This window comes from Sander lucioperca, chromosome 13 (genome assembly GCF_008315115.2).
Source record: "Sander lucioperca isolate FBNREF2018 chromosome 13, SLUC_FBN_1.2, whole genome shotgun sequence".
Taxonomy (NCBI): domain Eukaryota; kingdom Metazoa; phylum Chordata; class Actinopteri; order Perciformes; family Percidae; genus Sander; species Sander lucioperca.
In genome coordinates, this window is record NC_050185.1 from 18234906 (window position 1) to 18258481 (window position 23576).

The 23576-nt window shown below is 39.2% G+C and overlaps 3 protein-coding genes and 1 non-coding gene across 5 annotated transcripts; 1 reads left to right on the top strand and 3 right to left on the bottom strand.

Annotated features, from left to right (window-relative positions):
- Window positions 1-964: 964 nt before the first annotated feature.
- On the bottom strand, window positions 965-12937 carry slc13a2 (solute carrier family 13 member 2). Of its 2 annotated transcripts, none has more exons than XM_036008884.1 (12): window positions 12872-12937; window positions 7864-7992; window positions 6874-7010; window positions 6085-6341; window positions 5831-6008; window positions 5610-5732; window positions 3851-4060; window positions 2442-2542; window positions 2141-2256; window positions 1719-1880; window positions 1447-1584; window positions 965-1234 (listed from the first exon to the last, which is right to left on the bottom strand). In XM_036008884.1, the coding sequence occupies exons 2-12, from the start codon at window positions 7960-7962 to the stop codon at window positions 1091-1093; spliced, it is 1665 nt and encodes a 554-aa protein (XP_035864777.1). In that variant the 5' UTR covers window positions 7963-7992; window positions 12872-12937; the 3' UTR covers window positions 965-1090. The 2 variants fall into 2 exon arrangements, with proteins under 2 accessions (XP_035864777.1, XP_031136450.1); XM_031280590.2 differs by lacking the exon at window positions 12872-12937 and adding an exon at window positions 9650-10012.
- Window positions 12249-16596, top strand: vtnb (vitronectin b). Its single transcript, XM_031280883.2, has 8 exons — window positions 12249-12507; window positions 13059-13175; window positions 13310-13540; window positions 13751-13890; window positions 14274-14430; window positions 15552-15710; window positions 15801-16121; window positions 16252-16596. Exons 1-8 carry the CDS (start codon window positions 12444-12446, stop codon window positions 16386-16388), a joined length of 1326 nt encoding a protein of 441 aa, XP_031136743.1. The 5' UTR covers window positions 12249-12443; the 3' UTR covers window positions 16389-16596.
- Window positions 16597-18587: 1991 nt separating this feature from the next.
- On the bottom strand, window positions 18588-18661 carry trnat-agu. Its single transcript has one exon. It is a non-coding gene; the product is annotated as a tRNA-Thr (tRNA).
- An 84-nt stretch (window positions 18662-18745) lies between these two features.
- On the bottom strand, window positions 18746-21098 carry LOC116037139 (homeobox protein SEBOX-like). The gene is made up of 3 exons (XM_031280950.2): window positions 20131-21098; window positions 19701-19879; window positions 18746-19613 (listed from the first exon to the last, which is right to left on the bottom strand). The coding sequence occupies exons 1-3, from the start codon at window positions 20258-20260 to the stop codon at window positions 18966-18968; spliced, it is 957 nt and encodes a 318-aa protein (XP_031136810.1). The 5' UTR covers window positions 20261-21098; the 3' UTR covers window positions 18746-18965.
- Between the last annotated feature and the right edge of the window lie 2478 nt (window positions 21099-23576).

The window sequence follows — 23576 nt, forward strand, 5'->3', positions numbered from 1 at the left end:
TGAGTTTTAGAGGTGCTGGTAGGTTTTTTTTTTTTTTAACCTTCTGACAAAGCTAAGCTAACCAGCTGTGGCTGTAGTTTCACATTTACCATAACTATAAGAGTGGTATTAATCTTCTCTCTGCAAGAAAACAAATAGCGTATTTCCCAAAATGTCAAAAATATTCCTTTAGTTGCTTTTGCCTGTTTTCATCTAGAGAGCATATTTCAAATTTAAGATTAAAAATTACAAATAATCACCAAAAGTTAAGAAATCTAAATTAAATTGCTTGTTCGTAGTAAAAACAGTGCGACAAAAATGCTGATACAAAATAAAAGGTATAACAAAAGAACAAAGACTTTAGGTCCAACAAAAGGACCATAGTAATAAGTTAAAGCAACTGATACAATTAATTCAATTTCAGCTCATTTACATATTGTCTGTAAACATCACACTGTTGTGTACTTCATCTTTGCATCATTTGTGAGTGATAAGTAGATCAATAACATGCCGTCACATTCAGGGAAATGTGTACAAGGAAATTACCTCAGTTTTTATCTAATTGTCACTGGAATGACAAGGAAGTACTGAACAATAACAGACAGTCTGTCTAATAGTAGAGGTCATAGTCTCTTTAAGTTAAGTAACTCTTTAAGTTTATCGCAGTTTTGGTTGTAAATCAATCACTGTTTTTTTCCTAAGGTCTTCCAAGGTTTTATAGTCATACAGGTTTGTATATGAATATGTGGTGCACCACTGCTAAGTGAAACTTGGTTAACTCCCTGTAACTTTTTTTGTTAAGATTATTTTTTGGGGCTTTTCCCTTTATTAAATAGCGACAGTGGATAGACAGGAAAGGGGGAGAGAGATGGGGGATGACACGCAGCAGGGGTAAAGGGCAGCAGGTTGGCTTCGAACCCACGCCGCTGCAGGACTCAGCCAACATGGGGCAAACACCCTTACTGGGTGAGCTAGAGGCCACCCCTGTTGCTTATTTAGTCATGAATATTTTAGGCTTTTTTATAGAGAAACATTGAAGGGGGACTTTTAAAAAAAACTAAACAATTCTGTGTCATTCACTTTCTCAATCTCTCTTTCTGCCCTCCCTCACTCAAGGATTGCTATGTGTAGCGTTGGCGGTAGTGTTGAGCCAATGAGGTAAGTTGCCCATGTCAAACATGGCGTATCCCCAGGTGTTGATGCCTAAATTAACAGTCAAAATCCCAATGATGTTCAGCATGAAGCCGGCTTTCACCTGAAGGAACAGACAGTGACATTGTGATCAGTATACAGTGTGAGTGAAGGTCAAAAACCAGGGTATATACAGGTCTTTAAAAGTCTTAAAAAACTCACAGCATCTCTTAAAAAAGGTTTAGTCACCTGTCCTGCATCAATATTTCTCTAATTAGATCCTCTAAACCTAGCTCACATGAATGATTCTTGAAACAGATTATGCATGAATCTCACCATGTCGATGACTTTGAGTTTTCCAAAAGAGAAGGCGATGGCGTTGGGTGGTGTGGCCACAGGCAGCATGAAGGCCAGAGAGGCAGCGACGGTACAGGGAATCATCACGTACAGTGGATGTATCTTAATAGCTCTGGCCTATAGGAAACACAGCACAGTTAAATACATGGAGCTGTGTGTGTGTGTGTGTGTGTGTGTGTGTGTGTGTGTGTGTGTGTGTGTGTGTGTGTGTGTGCGCTAATGTCTGTGTGTGCATGTGGACATCTGTGTACCATTGAGGCCAAGATTGGCAGGAAGAGGGTGGTGGTGGCTGTGTTGCTGGAGCACTCGGTGAACGTCGCCACCAGCAGGCTGAGCAGTATGGCGATGGCGAAAGCGGGAATTTTCTCCAGAGGTGCCAAGCTCTCTCCGAGCCACTTGGACAGACCTGACTCCTGTAAACAAATGTTTCAAGCAGAAATATTGATCTTTTGTGAAAGGAGTCTGAATATCAGCCATGTTAGCAGCATTCAATTTACAATGACGTGAGACGCAGAAGTGCAGGAACTCCTCGCAATTTAAAACCAGAACCATTTTACTACATACTGTAAATAAGCAAGTGATTTGTTATCAAAACTAGCCTTCACTCTCTTATTAGTCAACAAATCCTTTCAGCACAATATAAAAGGAAAACACAGTGTTCATGGCTGTTTACCTCACTGCCAGCAGCCAGAGCGAAGCCTCCTCCCAGCAGCAGGATGATGTTCCAGGGCATCCGCTCGTGGACTACGTCCCAGTTCAGCAGAGTGGGGAGAGTGTTCACCCTCTTACCTGCAAGACCCAGATGAAGTGTGAACATGAAACAGTAATTAGTTTTAAAGAGCAGCACATAACTGCTAGGTAATCATCACCCAGTGCTCCGATGAGCTGAAATTTAGATCACAGAACATCATTAGGCATTGTACTATTAGGGATGTTTTTTTCCATAAATGTGATTAGTGGAGTTAACATTTCACCTGCGTCGTCTTCACCATAGCCTCTACACGTGGGCATCCGAGAGGGGACGATGAAGAAGAGCATCGACATTAAGATAGCGACGGTTCCATCTGACACAAAGCTGAGGGACACAAGACAACATTATTCCACATGTTGTTGTTTGAATGTGTTGCTGCCATGTTTCCTGCTCAGTTTCACAGTGTTGTCACAGTGCAAACGTGTGAGAACTATGGAACTAAAACGAGAGAAGAGAAGAGATCAAAAGATTTAACAGGAAGACCAGGGTTTAAGAGTTTCTGCATACTTTTAGAGAAAAGGAGAGGACAGAATAAACTAGAAATACAAGGTGAAAGAGTAAAAGGAAAGGAGGAAGAGACAAGTGAGAAATTTATCCCTCTGAGGAAGAAAGACACACCAAATGACAAAACTCCTACTCAAAAAGCTAAATTTGATTTCAGACATTTATTTACTATTTAATCATATATAACCTAAGGCTTTGGTAAACTCACTTCAAGCGCCAAAACAATTCGTACAACACAAAAAAAGAGATTTGAGGACTTTCAAAAAGCCAACATCAACGTTTCAGCTTTAGCGCCAAATTATCTCTTTAAACGTTGCTCTAGAAAAAAAAGTGGTGTCACAATACAGAAAGCTGAGTTTGTTCTGAACATTTTAATATGAAACACATGGGGATCAGTTATATGCAAATACCTTAAAAAAGGTAAATTTGAGAAGATATGTAAAAATCAAGTAAATGCCCTTAGACCCTCAGAGGGTTAAAGGATAAAGCTGACAATATTCTAAAGTTTTTATATTATCAACGAACCCTATGAAAAGACCAAAACCAACAATGCGTTAGTCCATCTCGCAACACTTTCTGACATGCCCTGGATTCTGTAGCGCTCAGCCCCAAACCCATTCGTTGCTATTAAAGGGTCATAAACACTTAGTTTCATCTCTAAAAAAAAAAAGGTTATTGACTTCATGAAACAGCTGGGGCACTGTAGTTTTTAGTAAACTTTATTTAGTCTATTTACTCAAAGTAAATAGGGTATTTGTTGGGGACTATTTTCAGCAGCAGATTTGGTGCACTTGTGAGTATTTATAGCAGCAGTAAAGTGTATGTAGGATTGACCAAAAATAAACTACAGTGCCCATGTTCATTATAATTAAAGAACATGTCACCTAGTGCAACGGTGTGTCTCACTGATATGTTTTTAATAGTTTTTGGACTATAATGGAGGTGTATGGCACAAAGGAATAATTCATATCAGGATTTGGCAACACAGACAATACTTGTTACAAGTATCAGCTGATTTGTTCTTGTCTTTCTTGCGGTTTGTTGACAATAAGAAAATACAGAATATCACCACACTTACTGTTTAAAGACATGCCAAAAAAGAAAAAGTAAAGAAAGCGAAAAACTCACTCTCCCTCCTTATTGAACAGCACTGTTGCCCAGCCGTCTATGAAGCCTGGCTCCCTGGTGAACCACAGGGCTACCAGCAAGACAAAGATGGTGAGCACTGCCCACTCAGCAAACTTCATGCGTCCCAGCTTATTGTACTCCTGCCTCATCACCATGTACGCCTCCTTATCTCTGTCACTTTTCCCACCGCAGCCAAATGACAGCTTCAGGCTGAGGAGAAAAGTGCAAAGTGCAAAAATACCACAGATTGGTCAACAATTGGAAGAAATGTTTGAAGATTTATAAGCATGGACTAAGTTCAGTGAACAAAAGGTTGAGCAAACAATACATTTACAGCATTTTGTCATAGTAGTCATTGTATGGAATGCCAAGTTTGGACAGTTACTTTATTGAAAATTGACTTTCTGTAAATGTTAGGACATGTACAGGTGTTAATAATAACATTAACGATGGCACTGTTTTCTTAGTGTCCTAGTAAGTCATGACAGTGAGCCAGCATGCACAATACCAGGACCCTGAAACCAAAGCAGCTAAATGGAATTCAGCATTTAATTGTTCTTTATAAGAAACAGGAAACAAAGAAAAGGTACGTCATTCAACTTTCTTTACTTAAAGGAATAGTTTGACATTTGAAAATAAGCTCATAAAAAACTGGAAACTGGGAAATAGCTAGCCTGCCTCTGTCTGAATATAACATGTTACATGTGTCAGACTATTTCGTAGCTGGGACCAGCTGCTAGGTCAGTGGATTTTGTTATCTGACAGCCAGGCCAGCTGTTTTCCCCTGATTCCAGACTTTGTGCTAAGCTAGGCTAACAGGCTGCTGCTTGTAGCTTCATATTTAAAGGAGACATATCATGCTCGTTTTCAGGTTCATACTTGTATGTTCGGTTTCTACTAGAAGATGTTTACATGCTTTAATTTTTCAAAAAACACATTATGTTTCTCATACTGTCTATCTGAATATACCTGTATTCTCCCTCTGTCTGAAACGCTCTGTTTTAATTCCTGTCTCTTTAATTCCCCCACTCGAAAAGCCCGGTCTGCTCTGATAGGCTTGCAAGAAAAATATGGGGCTGTGGGTGGAGATACTCAAATGGAGGGGGGAGGTATATTCTAATGAGTCTGCATGTGACATAGGAAGTGGAGACACATCTGAATGGCTTGTTGAAATCCCATGTTTTCTGAGGCAGCCCAGATAAAACTGGCTGGGTTGTCTTATTTAACAGGTTGTCGGTTTGTAGGCCCTCCAAATACCCAAATGTATGTGCACAAGTACTGAAAAGCCCCATCCCCTTTGGATGGATCCTCTCATCTACTGCTCTGCCAGAAAGCAAATAAGCATTTTCGCAAAATGTTGTAGATGTAAGGTGGGTTTTTTATGTTTTCCAGTATAAATGCAGTTTCCTCTCTAAAGGGTCAATTTAGCCAAAACGCAGAAATTGTCCCTAATGATTTTGAAGCACGCAAATAGTTTCAGATAGGCTATATTTGCAATAGGAGAGATTTTAAAGTACCTGCCACCCTCAGTACAATGGGGGTTAATTTAATGTGTGCAATGTGTGTAGCTCCATAAATAATGTGTTGATTACTCAGGATACTCCACAGACCTCACTGTGGAAAGTTTTTAGTACTTTTTGACTTTTCTGCTTTAAGAAGAACCCATCCTTATAAATATAAAAGAAATATGTAATAGAAAGAATTTTGGGTTAAATGAACATTTAAACATACTGACTGTACTAGGTTGAAGTTGTCTTACTTGAAGCCCAGGAACATAAACTGAAGCCAGATGAAGGTCAACACCAGCATGAGCACCATGTTGGGGAAAGCAAAGCCAAACCAGCTGGCAAAGTTGATCACATCACCATTCCCAGGGAAGAGCCTTCACAAAAAGATAAGAAAGATGGAGAGATTAGGACAATCAACGGTTACAGTAGTATATGTGGAATAATATATCCCCTGTGTTTTTTAATGCCTTACTTGTCCATTTGACCCTTAAGGATGATGTTCGGGGTTGTGCCGGTGAGCGTGGCCGTGCCTCCGATGCTGGCAGAGTAACACACACTCAGACTCATCCCTTTGGTTAGGAGATCGTACTTCTCCTCCATTGCTTTTCTCTTGGACTCCTGCAGTGACTCTGGACTCCACTCATTTTCATCTGGTGCCGGAGACATTCAGTTAGTTGAGTTATTTGAAAGGTAACTGTCATCCATCTAGCAGACATTTTTACTTACACACTGTGTCCTCCAGCTGAGCCTTGGTGTCCGTCTGTTTCTCGTCCTTATTTTCCTGTTTAGTTTGACTGATCTCGAGCTCAAACGCCTGGTTGTCCTCGGCTGCAGCCTGGAAATCTCGTTCGTCTGCCCGGGCCTCTGTGGCCTTCAGCTGCTCCAGCACAGCCTGGGCGATGGGCAGCATCATGGCTGTGGTGGCCGTGTTGCTGATCCACATGGACAGGAAGGCCGAGACGAACATGAAGCCCATCATTAACCTGTGTGAAAGCGTAGTGACAGGGAGTGAATATGAGGACAGTGATCAACAGTATAGTGGTGATCACGTCTGTTGTGCTATCTGTTTTCGCAGAGTGTTTCTGTAAATGGAGTGCATTTTCTCGCTTTGCAGCGTTCTTTTCTAAATTAGCACTTTCCATGAAGCTGTTGCCTTTGTTTGCTTTTGTTTGGTCTATATGCACGTGTTTCCTTAAGTTGCAGTGCATTGATTAAATTACTTTTTTATGTATGTTTTTTGCAGATGATGCTTCTGGTTGTCATGGAGGAATCACTCAAAAGTATCATCCTGAAGAGACACATTATATCATGAGGATTGCCAAATGGAATATTTGTGTAATCAAATGACATTTCTGGAATGTATTGTCACTGTAAATAAATGTAATGTGGAATTTTATCCTAAAACATGAACAAGTCAATAATACAGAGATCCTTGGAGGCACTGTTGACCCAATGGCCACATCTTTCTGTTTGCTGTTGTATACACAGACAAGCTGTATCACAAGGCTTTCTTACAGGGCCGGACGAACACCAACCAGCAGCAGAACTCGAAGAGCGATGCGTTTATGAAGGTTCCACTTCTCCACTGCGATGGCCACCAACAGGCCTCCAATGAACAGCATGTTAGAGTCTTTCAGATACTCAATACTGACCTGAAACAAATCACACAGACACTGACTTCAGCAGAAGAATCAAAAATCCAAACACGGGCAAAAAAAAAAAAAGAAAAAGTGTTTGAACTGATGTAATAACCCATGAACATGCTGTCCTATTCATAATGTATCATGCAATTTGTTTTACGAGCAATAAAAGTAAAACAGTTGATGGTGTCTGTACAATATGTTCTAAAAAGAACAGACTGAGGGTCGGATCAGCACCACAATCAAGACAATGCAAATTTCCTGTTCTATATTGTATACTTTATTTGGTTCCCTTCTCCTGGTGTCCATAGCAGTTTGCAAAGTTTATACTGTAGCTTTCATAGCTGCAAGCATGTAGGCCTACTTGCTTTCTGTCTGCACATCTGATATATCATAATCAGTTTATGACCACATCAAACCTTCACACAACCTCAGAAAGGTTTTATTCTGATCTTTGAGTGGAGTTTTGGATATTGCACTGCCACACGATGGTGGTATCTTTAATAAAGTGAATTAGCGATGACTCACCCTAATGTATGAATTATACATCAATAATAGCCTAATTTCACGTATGACCCATGATGATGAAGGTGCAGAAAAATATCAATGCATGAATAGCATATTGTCAATACTCAGAGATCCTGACCTCTTGGGAGCAAAGACAAAATTGATAAAAATTAGGGGGGAAAGTGAGGAAGACTACACAGCAAGTCCAGCTGCAATTAGCTTAAGTTGGTCCAATGTTTTCTCTTCCCTTTTCTGATTTTCTGACAGCAGTATTTCCCTACAGGTATCAGTAACGTACAGGTACATTAAAGCTGGCACATAATAAAGCAAAACATTTTAGCCTAAATAAGGACTTTACCTCTCCAGCCTTCATGATGCCCATCATAGGGAAGAGGACGATTGGCAGTAGGGCAGTCACAGCCAGAGGCATACACTCTGTACACCAGTACAGAGCCATGAGGATGATAGCATAACCACATCTGGCTTCCTATAAACACACACACATTCACACACACTGTGGTCAGAAGAAATTGGCAGTGAAGTGTGTTTAGGCCAAATTCTCTAAATGAGAAGTGACAAACATTACATAATTAGAGCAGCATTTTACATCTGAAATAAGCTCAGATACAGATGTTTGGCACAAGCAAAGATACACATTAACCGAGAGAAAAACACACTTTACAGTGTTTCTTATCCTTTGTCTTTTCTCTGGCTTCCTCTCTTTAAAAGGCAATAAGAATTTACACATGCAGATAACAGCTACACTAACTCGTAATACAAATTTTACCTCTTGTCTCACAAGATAATACTTTATGGGTCCTCAGTAAAATTACAAAAAATTGTTTAAACTACCCGACACAAAACTTTCCACTGTCACGCTCAGCTCTGCACTTTGAGTGAAAGTGTCTGCTTTTGCACTTTTAGGATAAGATAAAGTAAGATGAAAGAATCACAAAATGTATAAGATATGTTAATTATTGCAACATTCATAAGAACTATATGAAATTACAGCACACTGCAACAGTATTATGTTATCATATTTGCTCTTACTGCCATTTACTTACTTTACTACTGTAATAGGCTATACTACTATGACTACACTAGGCCTACTTTTCCGTACAGTTTTAACATCAAACACATCTTTCTTTCTTTTTTTAATTAATGGTTGATTATTTTTACAAATGTATTTATCTTATCTGAAAGGAATAGTTCAAAGTTTGGGAAATACATTTATTCACTTTCTTGCTAAGAGTAAGATGAAAAATCGATGCTACTCTCATGTCTGTATGATAACTATATAGCTGGGGCCAGGAAATGATTAGCTTCCTCACTACATCCATAACTTTGCATGCAATGTATTGTGGAACCGGCTGCAGTATATTGGCACTGGCCTGATGAATGAGGTGGTCCAGTTGCAGCATGTAAACACATAATTACATGGGTCACTGGGTTTAAAGGTGACTGTGTTTCTACTGATCATGTTAGGAATTTGGCCCTGAAGACTTACTTTATCTTTCTTTAGGGTAAGTAGTATAATTAAGTATTTTACACACAAAACCTAAGAGTGTTAACATTCATTGGCCAAACTCCAGATACACTTTTAAATAATTGTAATGTTATTTGTTCTTAAAACACGTTGTCTCCAGTGTGGCATTTGCTTGATTTTGCCAACTGAGCTACTGACACATGCACAGTAATGCTTTTTATGAAATTTTAGAGACAGATTACTAGTTGCAACTATAAAATCACCAAAACATTTGTACCAATATGAAATAACAGTTTGGAAGGCAAGATGTCAGGTTCATATTCAGGTTCAACAGGTTGAACTCAAAGGATATTAAATCCTCAGGACAAATATTTGATGTGCATGTGAAACCACATCCTTACCAGGTGTTGATAAACAGAACAGTATTAGCCAAGCATAATGCAAGCACATTTGTTTCCATGATGTACCTCTCTGACATGTATAGTGCATTGAAGGACAAAAGTAAAGAAAAGGAGCACAGATAAGGAACAAATATCTTAAAACCTTCCACAACTGTTACTTGTTTTAGACTCTTGTTTTAAACACTTGTGATTTTCTTTCAGTCAAAACAAACACAGATTTAAACCATCCACTTAATTAAAAATGTAATTACACTCACCGGTGTAGGGATGATGAGTGGCAGCGGAAGAAGCACAAGTGGAGTGACGACGACGATGATGTAGTTTCTGTGGTACCAAAGCCACTTCAACAGCCTAGGTATGATTTTCATGGCAAAACTGACAAGAAGCAACCCAAAGGGGAATAACTATCCAGAATGTAACTCAGAGCAGACAGCTCGGAATAGCAAAGACTGAATAAACCTACACACTAAGTCCAGGTGGACTAACAGCAAAGCATAAGTGAAGCTGAGGAAACACAGATGTGCCTCACATACAGTAGACCCACTGAGTTAATGAGATTAATATGACCACCAAAAGACCCTTTTTTATCTCTAGCAGCATATCAAACATTAACTCAACACCAGTAACACCTCAATCATTGGCAGAGAGATGATGATGGAGGGACTGACAGATGAGAAGAAAGATAACCAAACAATAGGAGAGCAGCTCTGTGAGGCATAACCAAAGGTCAGGACATGTACAGTAGCCACTTAGAGTTTTACACAACTTAGTGACTGGAGTTAATTGAGTAAATAGTTGCCTATTCACTCCAAATAGTTTTACCCTATACTTGTCTTTCAAAGTATTACAGTGATTTAGACATCTTACAATGACGAAAATGTCATTCTTAATGAAGGGACTGCATTGATTGAGAATAAATAAGTGTGTTAAAATGGGGTAGCTATCGGTGAGTTATTTTAACTTTGCGTAACAAATGGAACTATGTTCTACGTCACATGCGTAATTACACCAGGTATGTATGCACGGAAGTGAAGTAACATAATAAAGGTAACGATTTTAACCGAAACCACAGTCTTTTTTTCAATTTAAATGAGTAGTTTTGTTGCCTAAACCCAACTAAATTGCGACCGTTACGTGCAGGTATGAGGATGGAAAACACCGGGGGGTCGTATTTCCTCCTGCTAGTGGCGCTAATTTATTAAATTCTCCTATGGGTCGTACTAGAGGGAAACGACGATGTGTTCATATACTAGTTTGGAGGACTTGTCTTTCAAACAGACCTCACATCTGATCTTAGAGTTACATAATTAATCTAGACTACACCAGAAGAAAAGAAAAGCAACAGGCAGGCCTACGCTTTGCTGTTACATAAATAGATCTGAATTATAATAATCAGAACAATAATATAAGAACCACAACTTTGTGAAATATACAACACTCATCAGACATTTCTCTGCTTTTCAGTGTGTGTTCTTTTAAGTGATCTTGTAAAATGTTTATGTCTTGGCAACCCAATCCTCATTAACTTATATAAGCAACACTGAGAAAGCAAAGTCCAGCTGCCCTAATAATCTGTTGGCAGCAGTACTCCGCTGTACTTCACTAAATCAAATACATTTTAAACACCACTAACTTAACTTGGACTGGTTTATCCACTGCTGGACTGGTACTACTGGGCCAGAACCTCTTCAATTTGAGTGTAGAGGAAAGCTAAAATATTAATGCTGTGTGGCCCTACGACTCTTTGACCAAGACATTTTGCCTTTATAAAAAAAAAAAAAAAACGAGGTCTTTCAATGTTTAACAGAATGATAAGGATAATAATGATAATGTGATAATAACATCACTTGTTGGCCTGGTGGTGATGTGTTGGTTTCAGCCTCTACGTCTCTCTATGGTGCTGAATCTGATCATTAACTTCTGTCAAACAATCTCTGGTTGGTTGTATTCCAAAATAAAAAAGAACAGGTACTTTAAAATATCCTACATTTGTCCTTTCTCTTTTTTTAATAATATGCCACTGTAGTTATCTGGGCTAAATTTGGAGGATGGCTTTGTGTTTGCTTTAGGTTTGTTTTTTTACACCATAGATCAATTAGAGGAAAAAGACTGCCCTAGTTACACAATGTTTGAGCTCAGATTATTGTAACCTCATTCAACCAGAGCATATGCTGTAGGCCTATCTCTACTTTATGAGAAAATAGCACACTGATGTTATTTCTAGTCTGGTTTGTAATTTTGCATTTTAACCATTTTCCTAATTACAATAATACAAAAATACATGTCATTTAGCTGACGCTTTTATCCAAAGCGACTTACAATTGTTATCTATGTCAGAGGTCGCACACCTCTGGAGCAACTAGGGGTTAAGTGTCTTGCTCAGGGACACATTGGTTGATGTGTCGCAGTGGGAATTGAACCCAGATCTCCCACCTCAAAGGCTTGTGTCATATCCACTGCGCCAATTAAAAACCATTTGAGCTAAACAGACCACCAATGCAAGATTTATTCTAATTATCTGTCTTATAAAAAAAAAATATATATATATATATATATATATATATATATATATATATATATATATATATATATATATATATATATATATATATATAATAATGATCATCATAATAATAAGAATATAACAATAACAATAATAATAGCAATAATAAGCTGATGTTACATTTGCCAGATGATAACTGGAAAGTCAGTGGCTATATTATGTGCCTTAAAGTGATGATGTTCATGTTAGGGTAATGTTTCTGGGACAGACAGGACAGAGATCAGCCGTCACAGTTTAATGATTATCACAGCAGAGTGTTGACCAATCAGGAAAGCAGACGCCTGGGGGTCAACAGCTTCTAAAAAAATATCTATTGATCATCTGCACACAATGCTGCACCCCAAAGTGGGGCACTCAAACTCTTTTGACTATAGGTCACTGGCCTAAACAGGCACACAGTTGTCTTCTGAATTAAAACTCTACATTTTTTATTTTTAAATTTAGTTTTAGTTTGTTGTTTAAAAATTGGATATTTTCTGTGAGTCAGCATGAAGCCAGCCGTGGCTCTGCTGGGCCTCGTCCTCCTGCTGGACACCACCTTTGCTGCAGAGGGTAAGTCTTCCAGATTGTCTTTTCTAATTTAACAAATCTTAAAGCTAAAGGAAATATTATACTATTATAGTATACTAAGTACCGTACTTTATGAGTAACTTGTACTTTACTTGAGTAGTGTTTACTTCGGATGTAAAATTATCCAATATTTCACATAAAGAAAGCAAAGATTTGAGAAACGTCCAAAAAAATCAAAACAGATTTGTGTGGCAGAACCCCTCCCCCCATTTAATCATCTCATGACCCCTCAGATTGATATTGTGACCCACTGGAGGGGCCCTACCCCTTAGGTTGGGAACCACTGGATACATAGTAAAGTAGATAAAATTAGCTCCAACTTGACTAACAGTAAAATGTTACTTACGGTATGCGTTTAGGAATCAGTAGTAACAATTCAATCATGCAATATATAATAATCAGTCAAAACGGGTAAAGGATCTGAGTAGTTCCACGCCCACCTCTGGTTACTCAATTGTCTGACCAAGTCTGCACTATATCGATACATATCATTGATCATTTCACACTGAAACAAACAAGCTGCATTTCCACAGAGTCCTGCGAGGGTCGCTGTGGCTCCTTCGACCCGCAGAGGAAATGCCAGTGTGACTCCATGTGTGTGTACTATGGAAGTTGCTGTGGGGACTTTGACACCATCTGCCCTAAAAAAAGTCAGTACATCAGTAGGATATTACCATTTCACTGAATAAACTATTTGTATTTTAATCAATACAATTCTTGGCTTTTGTAAATTAAATTCCTATTTAACCAAATTCGTGTGACAAAACTTCTGTTCTGCCCTCAGTTGCTCGTGGCGATACCTTTGAGGAAGCAGATGAAGTAACAGAAGCATCGACGACTGTTGCCGAGAGCACACCAACGACTCTCCCACCAACTGTCAACACAGTTTCAGCATCCATCAATTACTCTCCCCTACCCACCACCACACCTGTAGACCCTGACGCAGTGGCCTGCAGTGGCCAACCTTTTAATGCTTTTCTGCAGCTGAAGAATGGGTCCATATATGCATTTAGAGGTAAATCTGGACCTCCGAAAGGGTTTCTCTACTATAAGTGTATGTACAGTATGTTTCACAAATCTGGACAAAACTGTGCAGGCTGTACATTGTATTTTATATTTTTACATTTTCAGTCTTGATACTTTGTGTATTTTCCTGGTTAAATAAATTGAAGGGAGTCTCTTATGGCATATAACACTGATCCAAAGCCTATACCTTTCCTCCTAGGTAAATATTTCTTTGAGTTGGATGACAAGTCCATACTTCCTGGTTACCCAAAACTCATCCAGGACGTGTGGGGGATGTCTGGACCCATAGATGCTGCATTCACACGCATCAACTGCCAGGGAAAATCCTACATCTTTAAGGTAGAAACGTCCACCTCTCTAGAGTCTGTGAGCAGTGAGTGTTTGTATTCTATATATAATGTTTATATCAAGATACCCAGTGTAATCTGACTACGCTTTACATTAGAGACTCAAATTCATAATCAATAATAGAGATGTTCATACGAACACTTGACTGTGAAGAAGCCAAAGAATTCTGTACCCTGTCGATTATTCATTTCATTAACAATGTTTCAGTACTCAAATCTTAATCAGGTGAAACAAACCCCAGCAGGGCTGACCATAACATTTCAAAATGTATTATTTTAGCAATATTTATAATAAACAAGCATTGTCTCCTAAGCATTGCAGTGGTATAGCAACAACCTCACTGCTTTGGGTTTTTGGGGTTTTTTCTCCTTCAGGGGAACCAGTACTGGCGGTTTGACGGCGATGTCTTGGATAAAGACTATCCGAGGGACATTTCAGTTGGCTTTGATGGCATACCAGATGACGTTGATGCCTCGTTTGCCATACCAGCACCAAGTCACCGTGGCAAAGAGAAAGTCTACTTTTTCAAAGGTATTTTTGTAGGGGTGTGTTACATTTTTTTTCAGTATTTAAAAAGTTTGACTGCAAGATTGTGATGGGTTTTGATCCTACATGACATGATCAATGAATGAATGCAGCAATGGTTTCTTATCTTTTTGGCTCAACTTGCATATTTCAAAACAGGTTGGCAAGCAGTATTTTTTAATAGTTTTTACAGGTCTTAGGAAGTAAACCCATAAAGTATTTCATAATAAAGAAAGCAACAATAAAAAAAGTGTGCAGCAGAAATGTTTTTTCTTCTTTATTATCTTCTTATTTTGCTAATCATCTTGTGTTTCCTGTTGGGGGCAGTGACCCAAAGGTTGCAAACCCCCAGTCGTGAAAGTATATTTACTCAAGTTTTGGTACTTTTGAGGTACTTGTACTTTATTTAACTAATTCCATTTTATGTTACTTAAATCTTCTACTCCAATATAATCAACAAATATGTATTATGATGTATTATGGCGGCAATATTGTAATATCATAATGTATTATTAAAAATGAAGCTCTCTAGCAGTATATAAAGTAGCTCCACCTTAACTAGCTGCAACATTTAAAGTGCTCATATTATGCTAAATTGTTAAATGTGTTAAATATAGTGTTTTTTTGAAAATTAAACCACATAAATCTATTCTGGTACAACCTCTAAATACAATTATGAACCTGAAAATGAGCATAATATGAGCACTTTAAGTGATGTACAACGTACACATTGATGCATCTATAGTTAAAATCCATATGATAATGAATTGGGCCATTCTGCATAATGAGTACTTTTACTTTTGGTAAGTAAATGTTTGAATGCAGGACTTTTACTTGTAATTAAGTATTTCTACACTGGTATTGCTACTTGTACTTAAGTAAAAGATCTGCTACGTCTGGATATCTCTGCTCTAAAGGGACTTTACCTTGTCTTATCATTTCACACAGAGGAAAGCTTAGTATTAAGTACTAAATGAGGACACGCAAACAGATGTACACGCAAGCAGATGTACCCGTGGCAGGACCCTAAAACTGCAGCAGCTAAATGGAATACAGGCATCATCCATTTAATTACACCTGTGTTTTTCCTACTTGACATGTCAACATGTGTTTGTTTCTTTCTTCAGGGGACAAGTATTACCAGTATGAATTTAAATACCAGCCTTCCCATGAGGAGTGTGTCCGCATGAGCAGGTCCTCCCCATCTGTGCTGTTCACACGATACACGGACCTCTTCTGCGATCAGACATTGGAGGATTTCTTCACAGAGCTCTTTGGAAGCTCCTGTAAGGCTCAGCTATGTTTACGTGATTTCTTGTGTATTTACATGTGTGTATGTTTCTAATCATCTGTCATTTTTTTTCCTCCTCATTTAGTCAGTAGTCACCAGACAGGCCCTCGTTTCACCAGTAGGGACTGGCAGGGCATCAGGCCCGCTGTAGATGCTGCCATGGTGGGACGAGTCTACCTCAGTCCCAAGCCCACTCCATCTTCTCCTCCACCAGCAAGGAGGCGCAGCAGTCGGAGGAGGAGGCCCAGCAAGAAGCGTGCACAGCAAAGAAGGCAGAGTCGCTACGTGTTGTTTGATGACTTGTGGGGTTATGACAGTTGGTTTGACTACAGCGAAATCTTTGATGAGAGCCCCACACAGGAGTACAAAAGCATCCCTGTTCAAAATGTGTATTTTTTCAAGAGAGGTATGAATACATGGAGTCATATTTATCCCTAAGGCGGGCTGTGTTTCAACAGAACAGAAAAAGATCCTCTTTAAACTTACTCTTTTAACACCTTTTGGTTTGTATGTTTCTTCTCTTTTTATGACGGCAGATAAATACTACAGAGTGGATCTGCAGACAAAACGTGTGGTCTCTGTGAACCCTCCTTACCCACGATCCATTGCGAAATACTGGCTGGGCTGCAAGAGTGAAGAGAACCCTGATGCATCAAGGGCAGAGAAAAGATAGGCCAGCTGAGCCCATAAGAAGAAATTCATTCTGTTTCAAACACACCACTTGACAAGTCTTAAAGTAATTACAAAATTAACTTATAATTGATTGTTATTTCTGTTGTTGAAGCATTATGTTTATGATAAATACCCCCTCTGATGTTCCCTCTATATTTAGGTGAATAGACTGAAATTCTGCATGATTTAATAAACTTGAGATTTCAGTGTTGAGTGCATTAATAATCTTCATGTACAAAAGCTATAGACAACACATGCCCATGTGCGCGCATGCGCATGCGCACACACACACACACACACACACACACACACACACACAATGCATTCCCTGGCTAGCTATCACACTACATGCTTAACCTTAACACTAAACTTAAAAATCCAATCCCTCACACAGCTAACACTGTTAAATTAAAAAAAGGCCCCATTTGTTTTCACAAATGCTATACTGGTACATGTGATTATTATCTGACGCACAACATGCACACACTGACCTCTGTTGGTCTTTTTTATTCATCTACATCCCTAGACGTATAAAAGACACCATGACCCTGTGCTGACATTAGTCTCCTACACTGTCCAGCAGACAATTGCTCTCTTGAAAGATGTGCACCCTCTGCTGAACAAAAGCACACCACACACAAAAAAAATTTGATAAAAGCATATATATATATTTATTATGTAAAATAATATAGGCCTATATTATTTTACATCTGTCCTCATATGTAATACATTTGTATTATATATGTACACAACATAATTTATAACACATTTTTATCACTGTGTTCTGTTTGCATTAATGCAACAGTGATACTTTTATCCTGCCTAAATACAAGCCACTATAAAGGCTACTCAGTTTACATTTAGACAATCACTGTTTTGCCTGTTGACCCAGTGAGGAAGACATGCTGTATATCTTCTCATGTTCAGCTTTTCCACATTTACCAATATAGACTACATGTAGCTCCCCAGTAACGCGCAGACACACGATGTTTAGTGAAAAAACAGGGTGATCTTTATTCCATCGTCGACCATTAATCCCGTGAAAACTGCCAATGAAACAACACTTATAACAGCTGCTTGCAGTAACCACATTGTATTAACACTAGCCTACTATACTAACACAGCAAGCTATCAGGCTAAGTTAGCTTAAACTTGTAAACATTCTCAACGTACCTCGTTGGCAGCTTATTACCAAAGGAGCTAAACCCGGATCTTGTATCTTTCAACATGTCTCATCACAACATATCTTCAGCACATTTCTTACAGATCCAATATAGTAGCTTAACTTAAAAGGTGTTATTATTACATTTTCTTTCGGGATACACTTATCACGCTGCATCGCAGATCTTTTTTCTCTCTCAGTGTGCCCCTCCTAAAAGCGTCCTGCAGGCAGTGTACACGCAAATTAGTTCCACCCCAAACTATTCAAAACATTATGTAGGAGACATCATTTATGCACAAACAACTGTTAATAACTGTACTGAAATTACACACCACACAAATTAAACTTAATGTGTGGACCACAAAACATTAATGAACTGATGGCAGTTACACTACTTTTTTTTTGTGTGGCTTTTAGTTTGTTTTCAACACAGTGATTGGATGCAACTGATTTAATGTGTTGCCTAGCACTGTCGACTTCTGATTGGCCGAGCCAAGTTCGAAAAATTCGAAACCGGACGTAAAATGTCAAATAAGAGACGCTCGTGACTGCAATCATAACAAAAAACACCGGCGCTATACAGCTGCTTGTGAGTAGCATTACGACCACTTTCACGTTATTTACTGTGTGAGACTTAACATCCATATACTATTTTACTGTTCGCCTACGTAAAAACTACGTGCGGCATTTAGTTTTAACAAGACCTGGACATGTTCTAGTGTTTGAAGATGTGTCCTTCTCTATTACTCTGTAATTGTTTTTGTAGGAACATACGGTTCTTTCTTTCTTTATTTTCTTGTTACTTTGTAGTCTAGGCCTACCTTGTGTTTCCTTGTGAACGGCGTTCAGAGTGGAAGGCAAAAGAAAGAATGTCATTGTACAGGAAAACTTTTTTTAATAGCTAACGCTTTGACTTGACTTTGCCAGTTCACGGTAGTACCATGTTACTACAGTATAAAGAAACAGCTGCAGTTTATTCAAACATTTCCGTGTCGTCTGGAAATCTTGAAGACACTGTTAATTAAACCAGCAACAAAAAGGCACCGCTGGGATTCGAACCCAGGATCTCCTGTTTACTAGACAGGCGCTTTAACCAACTAAGCCACGGCGCCACGTGATGACGACTTCGGCAGCAGATGTTATGAATCACACTCATAACAATATATAATAAAATGTGTTTTATTTGTGAAGCCGGTGTAATAATCTACAATATGTACATTTCTGAATAGTTATATACATTTCATTCAAATGAGAAAGTCATTTTTTTCAGGGCAGTCTCACCATAAATATTACTGCTATTGCTTAGTAAATAGCCTACTAGCCTATTACAGCTAACGTTAAGCCTATTAACAATGTCGTTTTAAACATGTAACTTTCTTTTAAATAGCTTGTAGCTAATAGCTCTTATTTTATCAATCAGCCCAAAAAATAATCAATCATTGCTGCAGAAATGTCCAAATCTGATAGATTAAAGTTGCCCAAGTCAGGAAAGCAAAAATCGGACAGGTCGTCCATGGACTCGCCAGTGCTGGAGAAGCTCTGGTGCTCCAGCTGACTCTTAACGCTCTCCTTGGGTCCAGGATGTCCGTCTGCAGCGCAGTGAATACCCACAGACTGGGCTCCTTGTGCATCTCCGATGAAAGCCTCAAAGTCCTCCGTCAAATCCCATTGACTGAACCCGTTGTGTGGGAACACATTGTGAAAATCAGCAAAGTTTGGTGTTTGATAGTAATGGTCTTGGGGAACTCCTGGGAGATCCGGCCCATGCGGGGAGCAGGGTGTAGCTTGGTCGGCAGCGACAGGGGATGTAGGTGCGGGCAGTGACATGGTCTGACTCCCCAGGACGGTTGAGAGCCTGGTGGACTGAGGTAAACTGGGAGCAGGGTAACCTGGTGGGGACGGTAGGCTGGGATAATGAGGGAAAAAATCATCCAACTGTGGGAATGGTGGACTGGGAGTTGGAGTGTATGAGAAGTGAGGAAGGTAGTCTGTGGAGGGTTTGAGGACTTCTCTGCTTGGTTTCTTGCTCTTGAAATAGCGCGCGCGTCGATTTTGAAACCAGACCTGTTGAATATAATGAAATTTTGTTATTTTTATGGCACACTGGCGTTATCTGTTACGCATTGGACGTCTGTGAAGCCCGTGTCATACCTGGATTTTAGACTCCGGTAGCCCAGTTATAGATGCAAGAGACTCCTTCATTTTAATGTCCGGGTACTGTGTGACAGAGAAGGCCCTCTCCAGCTCGCTCAGCTGCGCCTTGCTGAAAGTCGTGCGCTTCCGGCGGCGCTGGGTGTCTGAGCGCATTCTGTGGGGAGCATCATGGTGCACTACAGGGAGAGGACAACATGTTTGTTATTAGCTTTTTCTGAACTCTCAATTGTAATTAAACACATTGTATGTACATACTTTAACTAAATTCGGAGATGGGTGTAGGCCTAGTCTACACAGAGCGACTAAACTTTACATTGTAAATTTAAAAATGTGCAGAACTTTAAGCAGCCAAAATAAAAGACAACATGCGATATTATAGGCTATCTTATTCTCTAAGACTGGTTCACGGAGCCAGTTTAAAAATCACCTCTGCTGGATTCCTGTGCGTAATCGTCGTTGTTGTTCATGTCCAGGCATGTGGCTGGCCAGTAATGTCCCGAGTAAAACGTATTCATCTCAGAAACATTACGGGCAGTAAAATCCAACCCGAGTGCCATTATCCTCTATCGAATTAGAAACACAGCGAAAGAGAGTATGTTTCCTCAAGTCTCTCCTTGTGACTGGTAAACACGCAGAATACCAGAAGGTTTTATACTGCTTGACAGACACAAAACGACCCCCCCCCCGCACCCCACCCTCTTGCACATCTCAGTGGATATTGTCAAGCCTTACAAACGCGTGCCTTTGATGTGTTACACACCTATTAACGGCTGTCCGGCTAATAGGTGTCTGTTTGATCCCCGATGACCCATTAATAGGCCTATTTAACCTATAGACGGAGCTTGTCATATCCTGCAGGGTCACCCAACACTGAAATCTTCTGGGAAATCTCTGCTATTGTAGCCTGAAAAACATTTCTAAAATCACTCACATTCGTTTAGCTTGTGGGGAAATTCAAGAATGCAAAATGACGACATATTTGTACAGAGTTTAGAGATACAATAGGCTATATATTTGATGTTCAGAATCAATTTAGGCTATTGCTCTCCATAGCCATTCTAAAAACGTAAATACATTTGGACTCGGTTACACAATGCTAATTACATGGCAACAATAACACTTTTCTGACAGTCTGTGGCACATCCTCTCTTCCACAGCTCGCTGCCTCCTGGTGCGCATCAGAGGGGAAAACAGTATGGCTAGTGGAAGTGTATTGAAGAAGCTGCCGGAGTGTGAGGCTTCAGTCAGCTATAATGTGTCGAGGTGACAAATCGGGCTACTTTTTCTCCTTCCTGGTCGGTTGCGTTTCCACCGATCGAGACATCAAAACACCGGATTACGCGCAGTCCAATGCACAGCCAGTTCCCAGGCCAGTGCCAGACTCACAGTGTATGGGTCATTCAAAACTGAATTTAAATTCCCAAACATAAGGCAGACTCATAAGTCTAAAAACTAAGACAGGCCTGGAAAAGTAGCTGTTAAATTAAATCGTGTAGGCCTATTTTGCTTTTAATGGTTATTTCAAATAACTATAATGGCATACATTTACTTGATTATCTATTGTCTGGTAGCCTATTCTATGGAGAGCACGTGATGTGAGAAATGATTTTGGAGCTCACAAGATGAGACATTAACCCCGATGATTGGCTCACATTAGCAGTAAAGTATTCCACATTGACTCCTACTCCCACGAACAATGAACCTTCAAGATCATAACTCAAACGACTGCTGGCCGTCACATGACTTACATTAAGACAACAATACATCGATACCAAAAATAGATGGGCTGTCGAAACCGGCTCACGTGCTGCCAGATCGCCATGATGACCCCTGACCCTGAACATGCTATTCGGTCAAACATAAACATGGATACATGTTTTATAGTTTATAAGCCTTAAATCTGAGTGAATTAGGCTATCGTTTACTATAGCTATAGCATACAGAAGGCCTATTTGTTGAGGCGCAAGGAGCCTGGGAGGTGAAAAGAAGCCGCTAGGTGGCAACATTAGACAGTTTAATATGTAAGTATGTTTAAGTTTCAGGAACACATTATGACAATGACATTATCTATCTATCTATTTATCTATCTATCTATCTATCTATCTATCTATCTATCTATCTATTTATCTATCTATCTATCTATCTATCTATCTATCTATCTATCTATCTATCTATCTATCTATCGATCGATCGATCGATCGATCGATCGATCGATCGATCTATCTATCTACATTTTATTTAATAGCACATAAAAAAAGACAAAAAACGTTAGCAGAGCAATATAACGTTTTGATGAAAAACAAATAGCCTAAAATAAACGAAAAAATTAATACAACTAATTAGTTTCAAAACATAATCATTTTTCTATTAAAAAATCACAGAAAAAGACAAATTAATCTATCTAGCTATCTATCTTCTATTGTAAAGATTTGTTTTATTTACCTTTCAAGTCAATAAAATTGAAATAAACCAAATATGGATATGACTTCCCCACCCTATTCAATAAATATAAATCAATACTTAATTGTTAAATGAGGCTCAATGAAGCCTTCCAAAACAGAATTTCTCTAATAAAACAGGTTGTGTAACACTATACTTTCACTAGACATCAACAATTTGATGTTTAGAATGTGCATATTTGAATGGTGATGGACTGTGCAGCCCAATGTGATAAGAATATAGTAGGCCTACACAATGCAGTATATGATGAGGATGAATATACAGGCAGGTGACAAATTAAAAGGAAAACCTGAATAAAATGAAGGACAATTATAACAAAGTTCTCCTCCGTCATCATCAAAACACCAAATAAAGGAATTCATTTTAGAGGAATGCCATCCATCTCTCCAGTAGAACTCAGAGACTTCTGTTTAGGAGGCTCATTTGTTGACTTAACACTTCAAGAGACTTTATGTTGTTGTTTTTTGTTTGTTTTTTATGTTGTTTTGTCACCCATCTATTTATAAGAGAGAGAGAGAGAGACAATAATACTGTGGTGGCTAAACACAACAAACTTAACATGCATTTCTTTGCCAGATTAGACCCTTTATTTTGGTTTTTGAAAGACTTTCTTAATTGAGTTTGAATTAGATTTTGGCTTATTATACTTTAATGTAACTAATTTTCCTAAATTGCAGGGGTCAAATCACAAATAGACATGTTTGCCTGTTTGCATGTCTGTTTTTTTTCTTCATCTCTCACATTCCTTGTTCATGGAGTGGCACTCTTCATCTTATTTTGAGTTTCCAGCCTCCACTCTGTATATTCCTGACCTCACCATTAAAAAAACTCACAAACTGTCCTTCTCTGTGTGTCTGAATGCTTCACTTTTATACCTCACAAACTCAGGTATGCACACAGAGAAACGCTGGTCTTCTGAGTCCACACTCCTCTCTAAGGAATCAGGATTGACACTCAGGTGTGAATGACGCTGTGCCCTCCTCTCCCTCACCTACATCCTCGCTCCTTCCTTCACAATACACAAACACCATTCCTCAGCCCGCTGTTTGATGTGGAAACTCCGTCCACATTTCCTGTCAACCTGAGAGAATTTTGGGCCTAACCCATGTGCTGCATGGCTGAGGTGAGGGGGTTACTTCTTGTATCGTGTCCTGTGCTGTAAAAAGCCTTTCTGATCTAGATCTGAGAAATAGAAGCTGAGTGTGATTATAGCCTGGCTGTGGATAAAAGAACATCAGACTCTGTAGGGAAGGAAGGGGAAGTAGGAGACATGATTTAGTGCAGCTATAGTTACAAAATAAACACATATTCTGGCTCAAAAGGAATGCTGGGGACAAGATACTGAAATATTCTGTTGAAGCACTGCAATCTAGCAGGTCTGTGTGACTTAAGCTTAAGTCATCAGTCAAAGTC